This window comes from Mobula hypostoma, chromosome 28, assembly GCF_963921235.1.
Source record: "Mobula hypostoma chromosome 28, sMobHyp1.1, whole genome shotgun sequence".
NCBI classification, from domain to species: domain Eukaryota; kingdom Metazoa; phylum Chordata; class Chondrichthyes; order Myliobatiformes; family Myliobatidae; genus Mobula; species Mobula hypostoma.
Window position 1 is genome coordinate 11889825 of NC_086124.1, and position 25616 is coordinate 11915440.

Here is a 25616-nt window from a genome sequence, read left to right on the forward strand (position 1 = left end):
AGCTTGTTCTATGTACCTACCACCCGTTGTGGAAAAAAACTTGTATTCTTTTAAATCTTTTCCCTCTTAGCTTCCATGCCCTTTAATTTTAGACTTCCCTATTATTTTGGGCATGGGGGAATGTGGACAGTTTTGTATGGAGGAATGGTCTAAAATTCCTCCTCACCATTGTGCAAGTCTGATCAACCACTGCAGGAAACGTTTGGTGGAGGTTTTTGCTGCTCTGGACAGAGAGTAGGTACTCGGCGAAGCAATCTCCCAATCCAGGTTGGGACACTCTGATATTCAGGAGGCCACACCAGGAGCACTGAATACAGTAAGTGACCCCAACAGACACACAGGTAAAGTGTTGTCTCACCTAGAAGGACTGTTGGGGCCCTGAATGGTAGTGGGGGAGGAGGTGTAGGGGCAGGTGTAGCAGTTGTTCTGCTTGCAAGAATAAGTGCCAGCAGGGAGTTCAGTGGGGAGGGATGAATGGACAAGTTAGTGGCATCCCTGTAGAAAGCAGGAAGTTTGGGGGGCACGGGGGTAGGGAAAGATAACTTGGTGGTGGGATTCTGTTGGAGATGGCGGAAGTTACAGAGAAGTATGTGCAGGAGGCGGAGGCTGGTGGGGTGGTACGTGAGGACAAGAGGAACCTCACCCCTGATGGGGTGAGGGCAGACTTGCGTGAAATGAAAGAGATGCGGTTGAGGGCACATTTGATGGAGGACCATATAACAACCCATGTGTTTCTTGCAATAGTCTGCGATATCTACAAATTTGTTCCTCTAAATCCTGTGGACTTGTTGGGTGGTCTATAATAAGCCCCATTAATGTGGTTATACCTTTCTTATTCTGTAGTTCCACCCATGAGAGCTCAGTAGACGAGTTCTCCAGTTTGCCCTGACTGAGCACTGCCATGGCATTTTCCCTGACTAGTAACGCCACCCTTCCCCCTTTAATCCCTTCCACTCTGTCATGTCTAAAACAACAGAACTCCGGAATATGGAGCTGCCAATCATGGCCCCTTTAACCAAGTCTCACTAATGGCTGCAATATCATAATTCCATGTTTTGATCCATACCCTGAGCTCATCTGCCTTTCCTACAATATTTCTTGCTTTGAACTATACACAGTTCAGAATATTAGTCACACCATATGGTAACTTTTGATTCCTGACTTTCTTTGAGGTCTTAACATCTATCTCCACAACCACTCTACTATCTGTTCTGGCACTCTGGTTCTCATTCCTGCAACTCTAAACCTCTCCCTGTGCAGAATTAATAAATCTTCCTGCTAGGATATTAGATCCCTCCAGTTCAGGTGCAATCTGTCTCTGGCAGAGAGCCCAATGATCCAAAAATCTGATGCTCTCCCTCTTACACCAACTCCTCGACCACTTGTTAAATTGTATGACCTTTTTTCTGGCTTCACTAGCACATGGCATGGGTAGCAAACCTGAGATCACAACCCTATAGTTAGTTAACACTTAACTCCCTGAACTCACTTTGCAAAACCTGATCCCTCTTCCTACCTATGTCATTGGCATCTATATGAACCACAACCTCTGTCTGCTCACCTTCCCACTTTAGAATGCTGAGGACTTCCAAGATGTCCTGGATCCTAGCACCCAGGAGGCAACATAACATCTGGGAATCTTAATCTTATCCACAGAACCAGCTTTCTGTCCCCCTAACAAATCCCCTATCACCACAGCTCACTTCTCCCCACATCCCTTCGGTGACACAGTCAGGCTCAGTGTCAGAGACCTGAATGCTGTGACTTTCCTCTGCTAGGTCATTCACTCCCAATAGTATCCAAAGTGGTATACCTGTTGCTGAGGTGTATGGCCACAGGGGTACTCTTCACTGGCTGTTAACCTTTCTGCCCTTCCTGACTGTCCCCAGTCTCCTGTGTCCTACACCTTAGATGTAACTACCTCTTTCTATGTCCTATCACCCCCTCAGCCTCCCGAATGATCTGGAGTTCATCCAGTTCCAGCTCCAACTCTTTAATGTGAAGAGCTAGAAGCTGCAGCTGGATGCACTTCCTGCAGGTGAAACTGTCAGGGATGCTGGAGGTCTCCATCCCACAAGAGGAGCATTCCACTATCCAGCTTGACATCCCTGCTGTTCTAACTGTGCAAATATAAAGAAGGAAACAATAATTAAATGGAAAAATATATACCTGCAGCTTTTTCGCCTTCCCTCACTCAAGCCTTTCCTCGCTGAAGCCTTGAAGAGCTAAAGCCTCAATAACCACTCTAACACTGTCCACTCCAGCAAAGGCTGCTCCACTTGCCCACCTTATTTTGATTTGTTCTTGCCAGTGAATCCCAATTGCTGATTCGCCACTGCTCAAACACCAAACTGTTGTGAATTGATGCCTTATGTACTCAATATGCGAACCTGAGTGAGCCATGTCTTCTTAGGCTTCCGATTGCTGATTGGCTGCTGCTCATATATTCTTCATATTTTAAGGAATACAAAGCAACTGTTTGTTATTGCCAATTGTATGGTATACAACTTCATTAAAACTTGTAATTGTGGTCAGAGTACAACATTAAACTTAAGTTATGGATTGCTGACTACTTAATACCAGCCATGCATATTTGTACTAAAATCTGAAGGATATCATCTTCACACAAAAAATAATCGCACACAGCATAAAAATTATAAAGTATATTTACAAATTTCAGCTTTATCAAACCGTTAATAGGAAAGAGAAAGAAAAAGTACAAGGTTCCATTACAGTTAAACCAGTCCAATGTGCACAATGACCATTGGAGCTTGTACTGCAGTCATCGTTTATTCACCCGCTGGACCTACAGTCTACACCACATTCCGAATTTTGTTGGAAATCCATCTCGAACAAATGAGCCCTCTCTCCTCTTTCCTCTCTCTCACACAGGAGTATTGGTCCTTCCTCCTTGAAGCCATTCATCTGCACAAAGCACTTTGTGCCATGGGGACTCTTCTTGGGGACCTGAGGTGGAAGGTGTTGCATCGGGCAGTACCGTACAAGAGATTCTTGAGCAGGTTCACTGACTCCCCGTCCAGCTGTCCATTCTGTGGACAGGAGGAGTCAGTGTACCATGCGTACACGGAATGTGAGAGGTTGCAGCCGCTCTTTGAGTTTATCAGGGAGCTGCTGCTGAAGTTCTGGATGCACTAGTCTCACGCTCCTCATATACGGGCATCCAGTTTGGGAGGGGACAGGGCGTTAGGAGCATCTCCTGGTAGGCTTGGTCCTGGGTCTGGCCTAGGTGGCCATCATGGGTCTAGGCGATGGAAATTAAAGGGCATTGCCCGGGCCGACTGCATGCCCCTTTTCCGAGGATACGTTTGTGCCTTTGGAAAGGGAGCATGCGGTCACGGCGGGCACATTCGGGGACTTCCGTGAGTGGTGCCCCCACCCCAGGTATTGACTGTTCTATAGATGGTGGTAACCATATTTTAATTTGAGTATACTTACTGTATTGTAAATATTGATTGTCTGTACCTTGTGTATGAGTTGTAAATAAACTTTTATAGTTTTGTAAAAAAAAAGTGGGGAACTCTTCCAACGGCATTCCTCCCCTCCGTCCTCTACAGTTCCTACCAGGAGATCTGCAAACCAGACCACTGTCTGTCACCAAACTCTCTCCGGCCCACTTTCTCACACTCCCACCATCCGGATAGGAATGTTGTGTCATCCAAAGTTGAACAACAAGGCATCTTATCTCTAGCCGAAACCAAAACATTCTACCAACAGGAGACACTACTTTTGCAGAAAGCTGCTAAATGAAATACCTACAGTATATCGGTATAAATCTTAACCAGGACATTACACATACATGTAAATACTTCCTGCTGGATTTCAGCAAAAACAAAATAAAATGTAAGAGAATGGTGATGGAAACTATTTCAAAACAGTTATCATGGACATACGGGCAAAACTGAGCAGATGCATTACAAAATGCTCTGCCTTTGTCTTTTGAATGGATGGTGCAAGTCATCCCAGGGCAAGTACCATTCATGTTTCTTTTAACTATCTTTTAAGGATAATGATGTATTACAAAGTATTCCTCTGACTCATGCATGTTTTCTATTGAGAAGAAAAATGACACAATTGCTTTCCTGTGTAAGTGTGCTGTTAGCAAGACAGAGCAGAAGTAAATTCTTATCTTCAACCAAGGACACCTTTCATCATATCCTGTGGGATAGAACAGACAGAGTAGTTCATAACTAGGCATCCATGTAGTGCTATGGACTATCAAGAGCAGGAGGTATTGATAGTACTGTGCAAAAGTCTTAGGCACCCTAGGGTTGTGGGACAGGTGGCAGAAGAGTGCCAGGGTGGTGGCACAGGTGCAGACACACCCAGATCTGAGATACTAGGCAAGGTTATTTGGTTCCAAACAATTGGTTTATTGATCATTATAGAATGTCTTTCTGGTGTTTCCCACTCTCTCCCTTCTCCCCAACCTTGATTCCCCTCTCCCTGCCCCCTTCCCTTTCTCAATCCACAATGGAGACCCCTATCAGAAACAGGAATATCATCATTCACACGTCATGAAATTTGTTTTTTTTGTGGCAGCAGTACAGTGCAATACATAAAATCACTACAGTACTGTGCAAAAGTCTTAAGCTCTATAATATATATGCCTATGACTTTTATACAATATTGTGAGAAACAATTTTAGTACTAACAATCAAGGTGGGGGATCAACCGCGAAGGGCATGACTGAAAACTTGATGGTAAAGATGCAAACCAGCGTCCCTGTTTCATTGCCATCCATATTGTAACACAGAAATGTTGAAATGGATAAATTTGACATTGTCAAAATATACATTTCTATAGCTCTGGAAGTGAAAGTTGTTTTCTTTACTTCATCTTCAAAAAAAATCTTTCCAAATTATTATTTATCATACTTTGGGTTCAGTCATTTCAGTGCAGTTTCCTCAGAAGCTGTTCATCCTCCAGTCCTCAGGCATCTGCAAAGGAATAAAAGTAATTTTCCAATTTTAAAGTGAACTATTTAAACGTTGACCCAGATTGCAAAATGTCATAAAACACGATTTATAATTCTATTTGTCATTCTGATGTCAGCTGAAAGCTGTTGTGACATTGATTACATTTTGATTTATCTTTTGTCAACCTTAATTCTGATAAGAACTTTGGTAAGTCAGAGTGGATTTGGTGTTTTTGTATTTAGCCAGTAACATCATGAAGGTTTCTACCCACACTCCTCATGGACTGTTTGTCCCAATTCCATCTGGGAGGAGGCTACATAGCATTCATGCCAGAACTACCAGGCTCAAAAACAGTTACCTTTCCCAAGCGGTAAGGCTTATTAACACCTCCCTCCACAACGCCCCACCACCACTACTTTATCATTTCCTGTCAGTCACCTTAGGCACAGTATCACTTCATGGACACACAATCAATATACATATATAAGCTATCTTATGTAATTATACGGTATTAATTGTGTTTTTACATTGCGTTTTTTTCTGCTACAAAAGATCAGGAGTAAGAATTACTAAATTCTCCTTTACACTTGTATACTGGAAATGACATTAAACAATCTTGAATCTTCACAAGATTTTGGTTCTTTGCGGGAATGGGACCTGGTCTCAGGGCCTCACGACTGGCCACTTTTTGATATCCCTAGGACACAGGGGCTGGAAGACTAGCGTGCCTTCAGCGTGCCAGATTTTTGTGGCTCTGGAGACAGGCCGATTCTAGGCTGGTGCCCCCGACTGAAGCGTTGTGGGAGAACACCGAACATCGGGAGCAGCAGGTTTGCTGCCGTGGGATGTGTGTCCAGAAATCTGAGCCTTTCTGGGGATGACTCTCTGAGTGCAGAGCTCAGAAAAAGCAACACAACAGACTTTTAACATTGTAAATCAGCAAGTTGCTTATTATGACGTCCCTCTCGTGAAATGGGGAGACTTCTTTTTCCCTTTGCTTAGACTGTGTATAGATAATGAAGTATCAGTGGGACATGTTGCATGTTAAGGGGAAAATGAGTAAATAGCTTCTAGTAGGAATTTATCAACAAAATTCATAGAAAGACATTATTACTTCTGAACATTTTATATTTGATAAAGAGGTGGGGAGAAAGAGTGGGGCTGTCAGTTTTAATTAAAAACCCATACTATGGCTGTTGATAATTTGGTTCTTCAGTTAAGGACATCTCCAATCCATGGCTAGTCTGACCTAGCTGTGACTTCTAATTACCCTCTAAAGTGGAACAACTGGTCACTCATTTCAGGAAACTATTTCCGATCAACACCAAATCGTTGCCTTGCCAATGAAATTCATGTAGAATGAAAAATAAAAAATGATTAAATTACAAGGATGCTTTGGAAGTTGCTTAACTCAGGTAAATACTCAGGGAATTGCTGTTGTTCCTCTCCGCTCCTTGTAGTGCATCAGATGGCAACCTGCCATTTCTTTAGCATTTGTCTGTCGTTTTTTTTAAAAATATGAGGCCCAGTTGCTAGCTCAATGCTCAACCCAGCATGGATGAAAAGCGTGCAAGGAGCTGGTCGGATCTGAACCCAGGACCACTCGCCTCGAAGTCTGGTGTGGATGCCACTACACCACCAGCCAGCTAATTATGGAATAAAAATAGTCCATTTTGGTGTGCTTTATAGATCATAGTTTGGGAGATTTCTGTAGTCACAGAGATGCAGGTAATAGGTGATAATATCGATGACCTTGTACTATTCATGGAAAAGAAGGGAACACCTTTAAAATGCATGTTAAAATGCTTCCTGAATGAGGCAGCCACCAGCTTAATCAGCAAAGGTTCTAGATTTGCTTCGGAGAAGTATAATGATTGTAACAACAACAACAATGGTAATTTTGGATAGGCAGAATCACACAAACCTAAATGGATTTCTTATGGGTGGAATGGGAAGAGGTAAAATGAAGGTAGCTTGGGAGCATATGGAGAATGATCATTAACCTATCATATAAGGTGGAGATGAAACATGGAATGGTGCACTTATCCCATAAAATGACAAGCATAACTTGGATTTATGAGGGTTCTCTTTGGTTTGGAGAGTGGATAAAATTAATTTAAAAGTTGCTTAATATGAGAAAAGGTCAAACAGACACAAGGTGGTGATGCTGCAGGGAGCTGATTTGACCTGTCCAAGGAAGAAAACATTTTAGGATGTTCTCATGAGAGGGATGGGGGAGAAAGTAAAATTTAGCTTTTAGACGAACACAGTAATGAATATGGAGCAACAAACAATCTGCAGGATAAATTCAGTGGGTACAGTAGGAGGAGGGAATTGTCAATGTTTGAAACTCTATCAAGGCTCTTCTGATGCAGTTTTGACTCAACGTGTCAACAATTCCTTTCCTCAATACAAATGCCACCTGACATCATATCTACAATAATAAATATGTTAACTTCTGCTTCATATCATATAATGAAAGGCATCCAAATGGTTGTTGTGATGCGTCTAGTAGTGTTGTGGGTAGTGCTTGTCGCTCTCACTTTCAGCTTCCACCGCTGGCTAGCTGTCTCACGAGGAGAGATGAGTGTATAAGTCTCTCCCTGCCAGTACATAACCTCTCCAATAGCAAGCCTCATGTGGTGCCTCCTTGCTGGTGACAAACAGAAGCCGAACTCCTTTCAGACTTGGGCTGAACTACAGGGGATGGGGAGGAAGTCTGGCCCCTGCACATGTAGCACACAGGCCCACCAGTGTGTGGATGCCCCTTGGTGAACCAGATTTCCCAGCTATGGGTAAATAGCCCCACTGCCTCGTGGACAGCCTCGGGAGAGACCAAGGCTACGGGTGTAAACCCAGACAGCAAATCCAGAGTGGAGACCCTAAGACGGCTGGACGTCATTGAACATCCTTCCGGCAGCTCCTGCAGCCAAACGTATTGCTTCATAAGTTATCCTTTGGACTACACTGGTGAGGCCGAGAGGGTGATCTTGACGACTGGCCGTCTCAGGATCTCCATACCTTCCTCCCAGGCTTGTGATGATCATCATCACCCATTGTCCTTCAAGACAGATGGATACCAACCACCACATCACTCTAACAAGAAAATTGCCAGCGAGATGGACCTTGGCGAAGGTGAGGTCAGCGTAGAACGGGTTGATATGCTGGGACATGTCAACGTTAAGGAAGGGGATGTGCTGGAGCTTTTGAAAAACAACATTGGGTTCAGATTTATTTATCACATGTACATTGAAATATACAGTGAAATACACCGTCTGCATTGTCAATCAATGCACTGGAGGATGGGCTGGGGCAGCTTGCACGTATAGCCACACATTCCATGCCAACATAGCATGCCCACAATGCTCTTGGAAAAGGTGACTGAAAGGCCTGTGCTGTGTTGTACAGTTCTAAGTTCTAAATGCTTTAATATCCAGGTTTTCTATCAATGGGGGATCTTTCAATCTGCAATTATAACAGAATTCCAGTGTGACAAAAGGCAAATAAAATTTCTACTGTATAATTTTTAAAAAGCTGATTCAAAGATCGTATAATTTATACAACCTTGAGTTTTGTTTGCTTACAGGCAGCCACAAAGCAAGAAACCCAAAAGAACCCAATTTAAAAAATGAAAATAAAGACCACAACCAAATGCGCAAAGAAAAAAAATGTTGAAGGCATTTTGAATGAATTTTAATTTTAAAAATAGTGTAAACAAGTATTTTTTTCTTAATGTTATGAATCTGATAACATTGAATTTTGAAACTGAATAATTTCTATAATTACGGGAATATATCATAGCTTTGTAGTATTTCTCTAGAACTTCATTAAGCAATATGTGCAATAATGGTTTTATCAGCCAACAAAATAGCAACTTTCTAATTTCGATCATCTTTAATCAGTATTTCTTTGGACTAATTGATATTGGCTAATCTATATGCGTGCATTAACAATTTATTTTGCATCTAATAGGACTAAAATTGCATGCTAAAATTTTGCTGCTGCTAATCCCATAATATATTTGAATTTGATTTGAATTTCTTATTATGTACTTGGCACGAGTAAGAGGATGGTTAATATTCTATAGCTAATTTCATCTGATCTTTGTGACCATTTGGCGAATGGATTTTTAGTGAATTATGTGTGAGAGTTAAGATTTCTCCATTTTCTTTAACTTCCTAATCCTAAGCGGTGAAATTGAACCAGGTTGTTGGTGCTGTAATAGCGTTATGCTAACCCCCATGTTAACCACACTATGTCAAGGATAGAACTTAAGTTTTCATTCTATGCTTTCCCCATTTTCTGCCTATTCCTAACCCTACAAGTTTGAAATGTAGTACCTTATTACATCAAAGCTCTTTTGTTACCCTATTTTCAATGATACTCCTAATTTTCACCTGCAGGTACTAATACTTGTCGAAATTGAATTGACTCGTGTAAAGTATTACTTTATTTTGACCGTACAAGTCAATGATGACTTTCAGTCAAACAATCAACACTTCTTTCCTTCTTCCAGCAAGTGGCTACCTTCTGCACATGGACTTCTGTAATTTTGCTAGGCTGCATTCACACGATCTCCCAAACTTGCAACTCCAACCTCCAAGAAGAGGGGATTTGAGTGCATTGGATCACTACTACCTGCAGGTTGCTAAGCCGATCCTCCTGACTTGGATACATATTACTATTTCTTCATTATCACTGGAACCCTGGAACGTTTTTTTTTCTCCCCTAGTCATATTTTTCAGCATTCCTAAGGGGTGGATCGCCACTACCTTCTCAAAATGGTTGATAAAAAGCCGGTCTTGCCAGCAGTGCCCTGATTCTGAAAAAGTGAATAGCATTAAAAAATAACAATGGCATGTACTTGTATGTATTTTTCTCTAGCCTCTGTAGCGTACAACCAAATTGCATGAAAATAGACCGTGCATTTTTGATTCAATATAGGTCTGCACCCCAGACATTGCGCATTCATGCTAAAGGTAGAAAGTGGTAACAACAATCAGATTATCGAACATTACTGGAGACAGAAAGATTTTGGCTCAACAACTATTTTTTGTCACAAATTAAAGTAATATTGAAACAGTGAGCTACTGGTCTCCCTCTCTCATTGGTGCAGTAGCGATCTCTCTCTCCCTTGCTGGTGAGAGAGCCTGTCTGAGATACCAAAGTGTTGGGTTATGGACTGTAGTTCTTGAAGGACTCTAGATCAAAGCCTCTTTGAGGGGTTTTGGCTGTTCGCTGTTGCTTGCATGGTGGGAGGTGGTGGATGGTGCCTTTGCTGGTGTAAGTGCAGAGTGGAGGCGGAGGGAAAGGGGAAGGGTCAATACTTCCGCTGTTTATACGTGGGAGGGGAACTTCGGGGTTCTGATGTTTCTGTTATTCATTCTTTCGGGCTCTTTTCTGTTTCACAGAGGTCTTCGAAGAGCAAGAATTCCAGGTTATATACATTCTCTGATATTAAATTGAACCATTTGAAGTTACACAACCAAGCCTCTTTTGGCTTCCTCTACCAAATCAGATTGAATATTAGTTTGTTTCTTTCCCAATTACCGATAGCTCTATACATCCAAGTATTTATATATTGTATATTCAAATTATTCTTTATGCACTCACCCCTAGGTTGCTCATTTTTCAAAAGCTATGGTGTCCATATTCTCATTGTATGTAGAGCTGTTAGGTTGGCTTCTTCTACCTGTTCATAGTCATGGTCACCGTCAACGTCCAACTCTTCTGTCATTTCATTGGAAGGAATCTGTCTTGCTTTACATAAGGCCCTTGGAGCAACTTCGTCCAAACTTTCATAATCATGGCCAGATTCGCGGCTTAATTTCTCTGCTGTTTCATTGGAAGGAACCGGATAACAAAGAGTTAGAGATTAGAACTTTAGACAATTGTACATAACACTGGACAAAGATTTTGCTTCCTGAATACTTTTGGGTGCACCTTACGGATTTTGGGAAGCTGATCATGAAAATCATCATGTAAGTTCCTCATCATGCACCATTTTTTGAAATCCCCTATATTTATAATTTAAATTCATCATTCAGGTCAGAATAACTGTTGCCAAGATAAGGAAGGCATTTTTGTTGGTCCACACATTGAACAGGTCATTAATGTTCGAAGAACTTATAGCGGGACTGGAGAAAATCGCAAGGAAGGCATTCAAGGAACTTCTTGAAAATTTTCTTGGCAGCTACAGAGCACTAAACCATATGAAGCTGGTTGACAACATGCTTCAAGCATACAAAACCATGAAATGCAACATGTCACTAAAGATTCATTTTCTGCATTCCTGTTTAGACTTCTTTCTTGTGAATTTTGGCACTGTCAGTGACGAGCATGGTGAAAGGTTTCACCAGCACATTGCGGTCATGGAGAAACGGTATCAGGGCAACTGGAATGCATCAGTGCTAGCTGATTATTGTTGGAGAATTAAGCAAGAAGCCTTAATCATAGAGTACAAATGAAAATCATCAACAAAACATGTTTAGCTTAGTTGAACTATTGCAAAACATCAGCACTGCTATGCAATTAAATGCATTATATTTGATAAAAGTTAATTTCTTGTTTCTCCAAATTCTTACATGATGCAGGTAGTCAGAAGTTACGTTTGTGTTCAGCTTCAAGGGGTCTATCATGAACAAAAAAAAATTCTGACGAAGCAAATTTGAAAAAATTTGCTGTCCGGTGTAATCAGAGTATCCTGAAAGACCGTGAATTTTCTGCTAATTCCCAGTGTTAAATTACTTCCATTATGCTTCCAAGCATAAAAGAGCAAGCTGCTGTACATGTTGTTCACATTTCTATGTGAAGATCACCTTGGCTGCAGTCGCAAATTTGCCTTCTGTTGGTTGGGACCTATGCTCTTTTTGTGTTTGAACAGCATGTCATGTCTATGCTGTTTGCCTTCTTAAAGAGTTCTGTGGGGGCAATTTCTTTCCAGTTCTGAAGGCTTAGGTTTCTCCATATTCTTTCTGGCTTTTTCATTCCAGTATCTGATCACATAGTTACTATGTGCACTGTCTCCAATTACCTGTTTTCTCCATGAAAGGCTCTAGCACTGCCGTGAAGAGACATTGTGACTAGAATGTCGAGAATAGTTCCCTTTGATGCATATTTGGTATTAGTAATAAGTACTTTACTGATCCCAAGTGGAAAATTTCATTACAACGTTTAAAAACACACTTAGCAGTGTGCAGGCTTAACTAATACTATAGTACAGAATAACAATATACACAATAATCATTTACAAATGTGCAATAATGTACAAAATAATAAAACAGCGACTATTGTACTATGATGCATGTTCTCCTTCTGCATAGAGATGAACTGTTGTATAAGCTTATTGCATTTGGTAGGAAAGATTTTCTGTAACGATCCTTGTGACAGCGGAGCTGAATAAGTTCAATTAAACCATATAATTGAACAGACCATTTGGTTGTTACTCCATGGTGGTTTATGTTGACTCTACTAGGACCTCTTTTTGACTTCAAACAAAAACATTCTTCAAGTACATATCTCACTCATTTTTATTTCTTTCCAACTTGTTTACCTGGTTCAATTGGTCATATCATTTGCAGACTGAGCTTCCTCTGCATTCATAGCCCTCATTTATTGCTTCTTTTCTGGCCCAAGTATTTGGATTACATTCCTAACGTTTACCTTAAAAGCAAAAAGCTGCAAGAGATAATTGTAAGGGAATTGGCCCAATCAGGAATCAAACTCAGGTCACTGGTACCGCTGAGGATTGTGAATAAACCCACGATACAGGCACGAGTTGACGTGCAAATTCAAAAGCAAGCTTTACTTTCTTTTAGCCAAGATGGGCAAAAGAGGCAACTAGTCCAACTCAAAAGTGCAGTGATCCAAACTCAAGTTCAATAATCCAAGATCTTGATGCACAAATAGGATCCAGAAATGGCAGGCAGTAAGCAGAGATGAAAAAAAAACACACTGTAAAGACTCTCCCCCCCAAAAAAAAACCTGGAGGGTCTTTCTACTTACAAAATCACACTTTAAGACAGAGCAAAGTATGGGAATAGGAGGCAGGGTTTAAATACACAGACATTAATTGGGAACATGGACAGTCAATGATCAATAACAAGAAAGTCCAATAACTTTTGAAAAAAAATCTGAGGGATCTAGGTCTGCCCCTGCTGGCCAACCCTGGAATAGATTGGAGTCCTAACAGACAATTATGTATTCATTAACTGCTAGAGCTTAGAGTCATAGAGTTACCCAGCATGGAAACAAACCCTTCGGCCCAACTCATCCGACTATGCCTGCCTGAGATAGTCCCATTTACTTGCTCATATCCCTAGTCTAAATCTTTCCTGCAACACACGCAAAAGTTGCTGGTGAACACAGCAGGCCAGGCAGCATCTCTAGGAAGAGGTACAGTCGACATTCCGGGCTGAGACCCTTCGTCAGGACTAACTGAAAGAAGAGCTAGTAAGAGATTTGAAAGCGGGGAGGGGGAGGGGGAGATCCGAAATGATAGGAGAAGACAGGAGGGGGAGGGATGGAGCCAAGAGCTGGACAGGTGATTGGCAAAAGGGATATGAGAGGATCATGGGACAGGAGGCCTAGGGGGAAGGAAAAGGGGGAGGGGAAAGCCCAGAGGATGGGCAAGGGGTATAGTGAGAGGGACAGAGGGAGAAAAAGGAGAGAGAGAGAAAAAGGAGAGAGAGAAAAAGAAAGTGTGTATATAAATAAATAAATAAATAAATAACGGAAGGGGTACGAGGGGGAGGTGGGGCATTAGTGGCAGTTAGAGAAGTCAATGTTCATGCCATCAGGTTGGAGGCTATCCAGACGGAATATAAGGTGTTGTTCCTCCAACCTGAGTGTGGCTTCATCTTTACAGTAGAGAAGGCCGTGGATAGACGTATCAGAATGGGAATGGGACGTGGAATTAAAATGTGTGGCCACTGGGAGATCCTGCTTTCCAATCTTTCCTATCTGTTTACATGACCAAATATCTTTTAAGCATTGTAATTGTACCTTCCTCTACTACTTCCTCTGGCAGCTCATTCTCCCTACTTAGGGTAAAAGACTGTAACCATTCACTTTTAACTACACTATTCATGATTATCCCTTGTGGAAATATATCTGCAACCCTGAAGTCCTCAGATCTGTAATTTTTACAAAATCTAATGTGACAAAATGGAACCTGTGAGATCCTAGGGTGCTTTGCATGTCTGTGTGTGCTTTATGACAGGAGATGTGTGTGCTTTATGGTGGTTGGGGGGGGGGAGTGTTCTGACAACAGAGTAAAATAGGACACAACTTCTAAAGAAACTTTGAAGCACATATGTCAGGAACTAGAGATGGATGCCGATGATGATGAAGATAATGGAGGAATGTTATGGAATGAAACAACCTAATTATTGTTCTCTGTTAAATGTATAGAAGTGCTCTGTTTAAGGCTGAAGCTATTCTCCAACAACACTGTATGGAGAAGCTTCCCTTGTAAGTAATATAATGTGCTTTAATTTGATCTATTCTGAATCTGTTGTAGTTTGTTACTGTATATTGGTAGACCTAGCTGAATATCAGGGGATAAAAATCCTAGTTTATCAAATCTCTTCTGTTAACTCCCCCCACCCCAGTCCCAGTAACATCCTAGTGAATCTTCTCTGCACCCTTTCCAGCTTAATGGCATCCTTCCTATAGCTAGAGGAACAAGATCGGCATGCAGTACTTCAAGTGTGGTCCCACCAATGTTGTGTCCCAACTCTTGTAGTCAGTGTCCTCTCTCATAAAGGCAAGCATGCCTAACACTGCCTTTCCTCGCCTTGTTTCTCTGTGTAGCACTTCCGAAGGATTATGTACTCGTACTCCTAGGTCACTCTGTTTTACAAGACATACTAAATAAGAATACAAAGGAGAGTAGGCAAGATAGAAAGTCAGGGTGAAAGATGATATATTTAAGGGGAATCTTAGGGGAAACTTCTTCACTTAGAGGGTGGTGCAAGTGTAGAACCAGCTACCAGTGGAAGTGGTAGATGCAGGTTCAATTATAAAATATAAGAGAAATTTGGACAGAGAGGCACAGAGGACCATGGTGCAGGTAGATAGGACGAGGCAGATGATCAGCTGGTATAGGTTAGATCAGCTGGAAGGGCTGGTTTGATTTTTCAGATTTGTTTTGGATGACTCTAACTTAATCTTGAATTTTGGGCAAAGAAAATAACATGTATCATTTGTTATCAGGAATAGAAGTCAAAACTCCATCAGGGCAAGAGCCATTGAGAAGAACATCTTACCTGCAGATGGGGGAGTACGCAAGATGGAGGTTTAGGGTGAAAGGTGATATATTTAAGGGAATATGAGGGAAAACTTCTTCACTTAAAGGGTAGTGCAAGTGTGGAATGAACTGCCAGTGAAAGTGATAGGTGCAGGTTCAATTATAACATTTAAGAGAAATTTGGATAGAGGGGTACAGAGGGTCATGGTCCAGGCACAGGTAGGTGGGATTAGGCAGAAGGCCAGCAGCCACGAAATAAATCGGCCAGAAGGGCCTGTTACTATGCTGTTGTGCTCTATGTCTCTATGATAACTAATCTTGAAAACTGTCAGATTTGTCCTCAACTTGAATATTCAGATTACACTAAATTAAATTTAAGCATGAGTTTCAGGAAAGGAAATGCAAGTATTCACGGAAATGATAACATTTATCATTCGTTATTAGGAATAGAAGTCAAACTGCCATCAGGGCAAGAGCCATTGAAAAGAACATAAGATCATAACATATAGGAGCAGAATTAGGCCATTTGGCCCACTGAGTCTGCTCCACCATTTCATCTCATGACGAACATGAAGAATTTTCCTCTCATGAAGAACATCTTACCTGCAGTTATATAGGAACTTCTGAGGATACTTAGCCAAGATGCTAGCACATAGGAAAATGTTTGGAGTTGCATTTACACAGTGCTTTTATTGAAGTTTGATCTTCCATAAAACACTGCAAACAATGAATGTTTTTAAAAGTATAGCGACTATTACAGTGTAGGAACTGTAGCATCCAACTGAGATTGTGAAGTAGATTAACAGGCTATTTGGTTTTGTCTGAAGTCTAAACACTGCCCAGGACTTTGGCATCGTTTCACTGAACTTTAAATTATACTTTTGATTTCTATTATTCATTTGAGAGTATAAGGGGAGTCTCAATATAACCTCTTGTCTGAAGATATCTTCAAAAGAGGAGCACTCTCAGTACCATCTTAGATTACATGATGGTATGAACCCATGATTTTGATCAAGATACAACTATATTACTACAGAGGTAAATGTGATATTGTGTTCTCCGATATTGAATGAGATACATGTAAACCCTTCAGTGACTTGGAGATCTTGAGAGCTAATCTAACTGATAGGATTGAAAGTGAAAGAGCCTAATGCGTCACTCAATTTGATCAGCTAAGTGACAACGTGTTTTGAAAGTAGGAGGACATTTTGATCGGTCATTTATCCTGCCCTCCAAGAGGACCACAACCTCGTCGTAGGGTTTGGAGGCTTGTGTACCTCAGTGACCCAGAGAGCTATGTTGGCTGGAGTCGGGGCTTTATGCTTTGGCTCTTGGTAGGGTCACCCATGCCAAACAGGTCAAAGGGTAGAAGCCAAGAGTGGTTCACTGGTCCTCCAGGTTCGGGGGTTCAGCTCAGGGCTAACGACCCTGACTGGTCAAACAAACAAAGAGCAATGAAGAACCCTTCTATACAGATAGAGGATCTACCCTGCTGCCCTAAATGCTAGTGGCATAGCGAGCAGTAAGTTTATCTTGTGGTACTAACACAGGGACATGTATAACAGGTGGAAGTTCATATTTAGTCTGTGTAGAAATAGAATAGTGCGGTAGAATAGAATATGGTGGAAATTCTAAAATAACTGCTTGGAACTCTGGTTAGATTCCAGCATGGAGCTCTAAATTTAGCTGGACACATTCCTGCAGGAATGATGTTTTTAGCCTTCGAAGATATCAAAGGCCAAATACGTCAGCTGGAGCCAAAAAGAGAGTAAATTATGAGAATAATTTTCACAAAGCAGTTTGGCCACCCCTTGAATAGAGATGATTAAGGACTGATTATGAAGTTTAGATTAGTGATAAGGTGTAATAGAAACCCAACAAGTAGGCAGTTCTTCCAAGAGAACATAATCTTTAAACTGGACTTAAGCCGTGCAGGGTAATCAGGAAGCATTTCTTTACAGGTCGGGCCAAGACCCTTCGGCAGGACTGGAGAGAAAATGATGAGGAGTAGATTTAAAAGGTGGGGGAGGGGAGAGAGAAACATGAGGTGGTACCGGGAGGGGGAGGGATGAAATAACAGCTGGGAGGTTGATTGGTGAGAGAGAGTCAGGGCTGGAGAAGGGGAGTCCACTAGAAGGGAACAGAAGGCCATGGAAGAAAGAAAAGGGGGGAGGAGCACCAGAGGGAGGCAATGGGTGGGCAAGGAGATAAGGTGAGAGAGGGCAAAGGGGATGGGAAATGGTGAAGGGAGGAGCCATTACTGGAAGTTTGAGAAATCGATGTTCATGCTATCAGGTTGGAAGCTACCCAGACGTTGTTGTTCATCCAACCCGAGTGTGGCCTCGTTGCCACAGTAGAGGAGGACGTGGAATGAAGCAGAGCCAGATGAAAAACAGAGCAGATACGTTCTCATTAAATGGCAGAGTAGTCTTACGGTTCTAAATGATTTAGTCGTCTTGCAATATTTATTGTTCTGGAAAATAATTGGTGACTGATGATTCTGAGCTTTGAGCACAGAGGGGCTCTGTTCATAAAAAATTAAAGAAACTGCTTGGCTGTACGTAGGTCGTTCTAAGAACTGTTGAATAGGAAACAGGTCATGCTTATTGCAGACTTCTTTTAATGATCAGTGGAAACAATTGGCACAGACAGAGTAGACAGTGAGAAACTTCTTTCCCAGGCAAGACCAGAGAGCATAGGGTGAGGAGTGCAAGATCTCTGCTTATTTCTGATCCTTAAGGTTCTTCCGGGAGCCAGGAATGTCGAGCAGCCTTAATTCCAAGATTACAGTTTACTTTAGAGTACAAACATACAAGTACGAAGCAAAATAAGAGAGCTGAGAAATGATGCTAAGAGGTGTTTAGATGCAAAGACAAAGGAATAAAGAAGCTAAGATGGTGCCACTGGAAAATTCTATCATTGTTATAGAGAAGGCAAGTCATTCCTTAGACAGGAATAAACTAGTTAATAGGCTACATAATTAAAACAATTGCATCATGTGTGTAATGTGCTAATACTTAGCCAATGAAAAATGAGGAAGGTGTTAAACAAGAGAAAATGTGCTGATGCTGGAAATCAAAGACAAAGACACATGCACACAAAATGATCAGGATGAAGGACCTCAGCCTGCAACTTCAACTGTTTACTCTTTTCAATAGGTGCTGTGTCTGGCCTACTGAGTACCTCCAGCATTCTGTCTGTGTGTTGTTAAGGTGACAAACCGTTAGTTTAGCTGCTATACCGCTTTCTGCCAGTGAGTGCGAAAAATACATGAGTTTGTTAAAAAGTACAAACCGTATAAAAAGCATTATCAGAAAACAAAAGTGGTTTCCAACAGGAGTAAGATGTTTAGAGGGTATCCGAGGAAGAAATTTTTTTCCATCCCCAGACTGGTTGGCATCTAGGATGCTTGGTGCGAGTGACGGAGGCAGAGACTCTCATATCACTGAAGCAACAACTGAATGCGTACTTGAATTGCCGAGACATAGTAGGCTGCAGATCAAATGCTGGTCAGTGAAATTGGTATAGGTAACTGGTGGACAGCATGGATATAGTGGGCTGAAAGGCTTGTTTCTGTGAAGTATGACTGACTATCATGATACATTTGACAAAGTCATGATAAGCAGTGACTGGCACAAGTGACAATTAATCATTGCCATCACAAGCTAACAGAGAAATTTATCAACAAACTATTTATGCAGCCAGCAAACTGAATGAATCAATTTGATATTAATTTGCCCTGCATAAAATCAGCCATCTTTTCCCAATTCAAACCAATAAAAGTATCACTTTTCAGCTTACCTTCAGGAAGTTTAGGAGTTTTCTTTTTTTCCCTTTTTTGGGCTTTTGTGTATTCATTAGGAGTAGCTTCTGCATGTTGCTTGGAAAAGAGTTTTCCTGATGGCAATGTCTTGCTCTTGGCTGCAGTGTTAGATTTTGGAGAGACATGTGTTCTCTTTAACAAAATAAAAGAGTCATTTTTTAGACATATTCATTGTTCTACACACTTTTCATCCCACATTGCACTGCATACCTCAAATTCCAAATCCTGGCTCACGTATACACCTACTGCTCCTCATGTATCTTAACCCAAACTTGGTTTTTGGCTATGTATATATCTACACGCGGATAACTCAACCATGCTCCACACCTGTATATTTCAATATCAACCACTTGTGAGTAAAGAGGGCAAGAGGTCCTGATTCATTTTTACCTACACATTCTTTCTTTGATTTGGATTATTCTATGGTGTTCAGAATCAGAATCAGGTTTAATATCACCGACGTATGTTGTGAAATTTGTTGTCTTTGCAGCAGCAGTACAATGCAATACATAATATTTTATAAAGACATGAATTACAATAAGTGTTTATATGTGTGTGGGCACGTGGCCAAGTGGTTAAGGCATTGGACTAGCAACCTGAAGGTCGTGAGTTCGAGCCCCAGCCGAGGCGACGTGTTGTGTCCTTGAGCAAGGCACTTAATCACACATTGCTCTGCGACGACACTGGTGCCAAGCTGTATGGGTCCTAATGCCCTTCCCTTGGACAACATTGGTATCATGGAGAGGGGAGACTTGCAGCATGGGAAACTGCTGGTCTTCTATACAACCTTGCCCAGGCCTGCGCCCTGGAGAGTGAAGACTTTCCAGGCGCGGATCCATGGTCTCGCAAGACATTTATATGTGAAACATCCTGGTTTCCTTGGCTGTAAAGTCTAGGGAAGACACACTCTCCGATCTCACCAAACTCGTGAGATTAAGACGGCTCTCCCACCCCAAACGCCAGTTTCTGTGGATGCTGTGTAATTTGCTATCCTGTTACAAATTAGTGCCATGAAACAACAGCCAACACACTGCATACGATTAAAGGAATTATATTTATGAATCTTATCTTAACTAAAGGGTTAGTAAAGAATAACAAAAAGGAAAGGGCCCATTCTAATCAAACAGTCAAATGTGCACAAGTTGGAGCTCATCTTGAACTTCTCCATCACTCACGCGCTGTATTCCGTCTTGGTAGCCTCTAACCTGATGGCATGAATATCCATTTCTCCTTCTGGTAAAAAATACTGTCCTCCACCCTTTTTCTATTCCCCACTCTGGCCTTTTATTTCTTCTCACCTGCCTATTACTTCCCCATTGCTCCCTTCGTACTCCCCTTTCTCCTAGGGAACACTGGGGGGGGGGGCTTCTTCACGCAGAGAGTGGTGGGAGTGTGGAATGAGCTGCCAGACGAGGTGGTAAATGCGGGTTCTTTTTTAACATTTAAGAATAAATTGGACAGATACATGGATGAGAGGTGTATGGAGGGATATGGTCCATGTGCAGGTCAGTGGGACTAGGCAGAAAATGGTTCAGCACAGCCAAGAAGGGCCAAAAGGCCTGTTTCTGTGCAGTAGTTTTTCTATGGTTTCTATCTTCTGTTGGGGTATGAGGCAGCATTCCAGACTCAATTTGAAATTCTAGAACTTTAGATAACATGTTCATAAAGGACCCATTTCTATCAGCCATCTATTTCCCCCTGGTCTTCTGGGCATATCTCAGTATGCCTAAACCACATAAACAACACATTACACAGCCATTGTCATTGCCATCTGTCACATGACTGAACTTTATCTGTCATGAACTCTTCCAACCAGCAAGGGGCGCCAGGTAGCGGCAGATCTTGACACACGTGAACGTCAATTACTTGACTTTATTAGAGTTGCTTAATGATGTTTCCACAACCAATGATCTCAATTTAAGGACTCTTTATCTCATGTTCTCGTTATTTACTGCTATATATTTGCATTTGCACAGTTTGTTGTCCTCTGCACTCTGGTTGATCTTTTATTATTCTGTTATAGTTACTATTCTGTGGATTTGCTGAGTACGCCCACAGAAAAATGAATCTTCGGGTTGTGTATGGTGACATATAGTTTTTGATAATAAAATTTACTTTGAACTTTAATGACTATTTTTATCATTAAGCTAACACTGTGTTTTTTGTGTTGCTCATTCTTGTCCTTAAGTGATTACTTTTCAATTTCGACCCACACGGGTTTCCTGGGTTTTATGTTCTGTTTAAGGTTATTTTGGGCCAGTACTGATCGCTGACTCCTGGATTTGAGTTTTGTGTGCTCGAGTCCCAAGTAAGTGAGCTCCTAGTTTGATTCTTCCCTATATTATTCTCCAAATAAATCTTCATTGTTAAGTTCTACTATGGGGTCCTGAGTTTATTCTGCACCTGGGTCTGCTCGTCCGAAGATCTTTGTTCCGCTCACACTTTCCTGCTAATTAGACTAAATTACTTCTCTCTTTCTCAGATGAAGAGTCCCTCATCTGAAACACAAATTGTTTCCTCAAATGCCGCCTAACCTGCTAAACTTTCCAATACTTTACATTTTCTGTTTTTGTATCAAGTTGGCTCAGGTTTTTTTTTTAAATATTCTACCTCTACAAGCTAGCCTGCTGGGCAAATCCCATCACCTTACTGTTGACAAAATCTAACACTGATCAAAGCAACACACACAAAATGCTGGAGGAACTCAGCAGGACAGGCAGCATCTATGGATGTGAATAAACAGTCGACGTTTCGGGCCAAAACCCTTCACCATGACTGATCAAGATGACCAAGGAGCTTAATGTATTTTGATACATCCAATTACAGGCGTTCTTTCTTTCTCCCCCCACATACCTTTTCCCCATCTTCTTATCTACTGAAAACTAACTTTCTCTCTCTCCCCCTCTCCCTCTCCAGAGCAGTTACAGCCTGGAGCAGATCAGACACCCTCATACTGAATGGTACAGCAGTATTGAAAGGCTACTCCTACTTCTGTTTCACAAACAGGAGAAAATGTGCAGATGCTGGAAATCCGAGCGATGCACACAAAATGCTGGAGGAACTCAGCAGGCCAGGCAGCATCTATGGAAAAGACATTTCAGACAGAGACCCCTTGCCAGCACTGGAGGCAAAAAACGCTGAGGAGTAGATCTACTGTAGTTGTAAAATAGTCAAATTAAATAAGTAGTGTAACACTCACAACACGCTGGAGGAACTCAGCAGGTCGGGCAGCATCCGTGGAAATGATCAGTCAACGTTTTGGGCCGGAACCCTTCGTCAGGGTTCCGGCCTGAAACGTTGACTGATCATTTCCACGGATGCTGCCTGACCTGCTGAGTTCCTCCAGCGTGTTGTGAGTGTTGCTTTGACCCCAGCATCTGCAGAGTATTTTGTGTTTTAAATAAGTAGCGTAAACATTAGAAATAAAAAAAGTAGTGAGTTAGTGTTCATGGGTTCAATGTCCACTCAGAAATCGGATGGCCGAGGCGAAGAAGCTGTTCCTGAATCATTTGAGTGTGTGCCTTATGGATTCTGTATCTCCTTCTTGATGTTAACAATGAGAAGAGGGCTTGTCTTGGGTGATGGGGGTCCTTAATGATGGACGCCACCTTTTTGAGGCACCGCTCCTTGAAGATGTACTGGATACTCAGAGGTTATGATGGAGCTGACTAGGTTTACAATTCTCCGCAGCTTACTGTGATCCTGTGCAGTAGCACACCCCCCCATCCCCTGCATACCAGATCGTGATGCAACCAGTTAGAACGCTCCCCGCGGTACATCTGTAGAAACAAGGCTGCAGAATGAAGGAGGAAAAGATCTGCATAAAGAAGAAAGAGGGAGAGTAAATAAAGGACAATTGAAGAAGTGAGAGACAGAGGCATAACCTTGAAAGAGAGAAATGGGAATGCAGGAAGAAAGGCTAGATATTATTTTGCATGCACCTGATGAAACTGTTGCTGTCTAATCAAATACAAAAAAACTTGAGCCTCTGACGGCTATGCTGATGGAGGAGTGGTTAATAGTCACTTTGAGTAGCACAAACATTCACCAAAATAGTTTGTGGTCAGTCCTTTGTACCGTAAGTTTCACAAGATGGAGAGACCTCTCTACCAAAGGAGGTGTAAGACACTCCTTCCCTCTGCTAGCCTGCAGGTCTCCCTCGGGTAAGGTGTAGCACCTGCTCAGCCCCCCCGATCAGGGTCGCGTGACCATGGGAGCAGGTGGTGGATGGTCGTACGCGCAGCCGGTGCACATCACAAGTCCTGGTTATGCGACCACTGACACCGGGCAGACAATCTCTGAACAGTATTGATAATGGCTGGGGCGGGAGGGGGGATGGTGTCACTCGACTTGTAAAGACACTACCCAGAGAACGACAATGGCAAACCACTTCTGTAGAAAAATTTGCCGAGAACAATCACAGTCATGGAAAGGCCATGATCACCCACGTCATACGACACGGCGCATAATGATGATGTCATATGACATGGCACATAATGACGATGCTTCCATAGCTTTTTTTAAAAAAAATCACCCTTTTTTGTAGTTTGAGTAGGATTTACCAACACAATTTACCTGCCTTTAAGAACAAAGGAAAATCTTTATACAGAATCTGAACCTTTCTCTTTGCCTTGTTCATCCTTTCAACTAAATCATCCTAGGCGCACACAATGTTTCTAGGTACCTCCAGTGAAATAAAGAAACCAAAAAAAAACACTCACAGACGTTAATAAGAATCAGTGAAACCCTAGTACAAAAGTGAAATTCAAAGGACACTGGAAACTAATTATCCTATTGTAAGAAATTTAATGCGGGTATGGACTGACCGTACATCAAGAAAGCAGCATCCAGCGCTAAAGATCCTCACCATCCGAGGCTTCCCCTCTTCTCATTACGACCAAAGAGGAGGTACAAGAGCCTGAAGACCCACATTCAACGATTCAGGAACAGCTTCTACACCCACCCCTCATCAGGCTTCTGAACAGTCCATGGATACTGTTGTGCTCTTCATTTTTAAGGCTTTACGTAATTTATCTCTGTGCACTGCTGCTCCAAAGCAACAGATTTCATGTCGTGCAAGGTAGTGATGATAAATCTGATCCAAGTCCTAACCGGCAGCATGTTGAGATAAATTGAACCACAAAGACATTACAGACGTTGTTAGACAGGCTCCGGTAACCAAGTATAAAAGTTGCATTACCATGGAGTTAGCAGCAGAGGGCGTAACTGTCTTAAGAAACCCATTACATTTTGGCAAGTGAAATTTGTAATAAAGTGACTCTCTTGAACTTTGAGCCAAGCAAACATAAAGGGAAAAAATGGGCGTGGTTTCATACATCTTTGGTATGTTTAGCTGGAATCACATTCAATCCTAACCTCTCCTAAGGCACAATTTCACCAGAATTATTAAGCATGAGCAATTTACATTAAAAATATTATTAGAGTTGTTTACAATCAAGAGAAAATCTGCAGACGCTGGAAATCCAAGTAACACGCACACACACAAAATGCTGGAGGAACTCAGCAGGCCAGGCAGCGTCTATGAAAAAGAGTATAGTTGACGTTTTGGGCCCATCTGCACTAGAGAAAAGAAAATCTGCAGTCCTGATGATGGGTCTTGGCCTGAAATGTCGACTATACTCTTTTCCATATATGCTGCCTGGCCTGCTGAGTTCCTCCAGTAGTTTGTGTGTATTGGGTGCTTTACATCCTGTTTCTTGTGTTAACTAACTTGTGATGTGTGGGAATACGGTCGAAGTTTCAGGCTGAGACCCTTCTTCAGGACTGGAGGAAGAGGGGAGAAGTCAGAATAAGAAGGCAGGAGGAGGGGAGGAAGAAGTACAAGGTAGCAGGTGATGGGTGAAACCGGGAGAGGGGGAGGGAGTGAAGTAAAGAGCTGGGAAGTTGTTTGGCAAAAGAGATAAAGGGCTGGAGAAGGGGGAATCTGATAGGAGAGGACAGAAGACCATGGAAGAAAGGGAAGGGGGAGGAGCACCAGAGGGAGGTGATGAGCAGGTAAGGAGATGAGGAGCGAGAGGGAAAACGGGAATGGGGAATGGTGAAGGAGAGGGTGGGGACAATTACCAGAAGTTTGAGAAATCGATGTTCATGCCATCAGGTTGGAGGCCACCCAGATGGAATACAAGGTGTTGCTTCTCCAACCTGAATGTGGCCTTATCGTGGCAGTAGAGGAGGCCGTGGACTGACATGTCAGAATGGGACTGGGAACTAGAATTGAAATGGATGGTCAGCAGGAAATATTGCTTCTTGTGACGGATGGAGCGAAGCTGCATGACGAAGAGGTCTCCCAATTCATATTGTGTTGGCTAAACTAGAAGTACTGTTTGGGGCCCTGAATGGTAAAGAGAGAGAGGGGTACCTTTTCATAGACAATCATGGCAGGCAGCATTAGAGAGCATTGAAGTGTTGGAAGTAGAAGTGGGAGTAGGGAGAAAACTGTCTTTAATTAACATGCACTCTTCCATTTTAAAGCCTTGTCTAATGGGCATCAAGATACTTTGAGACACAAGACCACCAACGGACTAGTGATAGCAAGATCTTGCACTGAATTTATCTCACAGAACTGCTGCCATCTTCACCAATGACG

At 42.1% G+C, this 25616-nt stretch overlaps 1 protein-coding gene across 2 annotated transcripts in view; it reads right to left on the reverse strand.

The window, feature by feature from the left end:
• Nucleotides 1-577: 577 nt before the first annotated feature.
• Nucleotides 578-25616, reverse strand: part of themis2 (thymocyte selection associated family member 2) — an 83071-nt gene continuing 58032 nt past the window's right edge. Inside the window, exons 5-7 of one of the 2 annotated variants that reach the window (XM_063034652.1) lie at nt 18988-19141; nt 10551-10772; nt 578-4958 (exon numbers count right to left, since the gene is read on the reverse strand). In XM_063034652.1, coding sequence (XP_062890722.1) covers nt 10576-10772; nt 18988-19141 — 351 coding nt within the window. In that variant the 3' untranslated portion in view covers nt 578-4958; nt 10551-10575. Of the gene's footprint in view, nt 4959-10550; nt 10773-18987; nt 19142-25616 lie in introns of those variants that run through there. The other variant, XM_063034653.1, reaches the window with a different exon arrangement.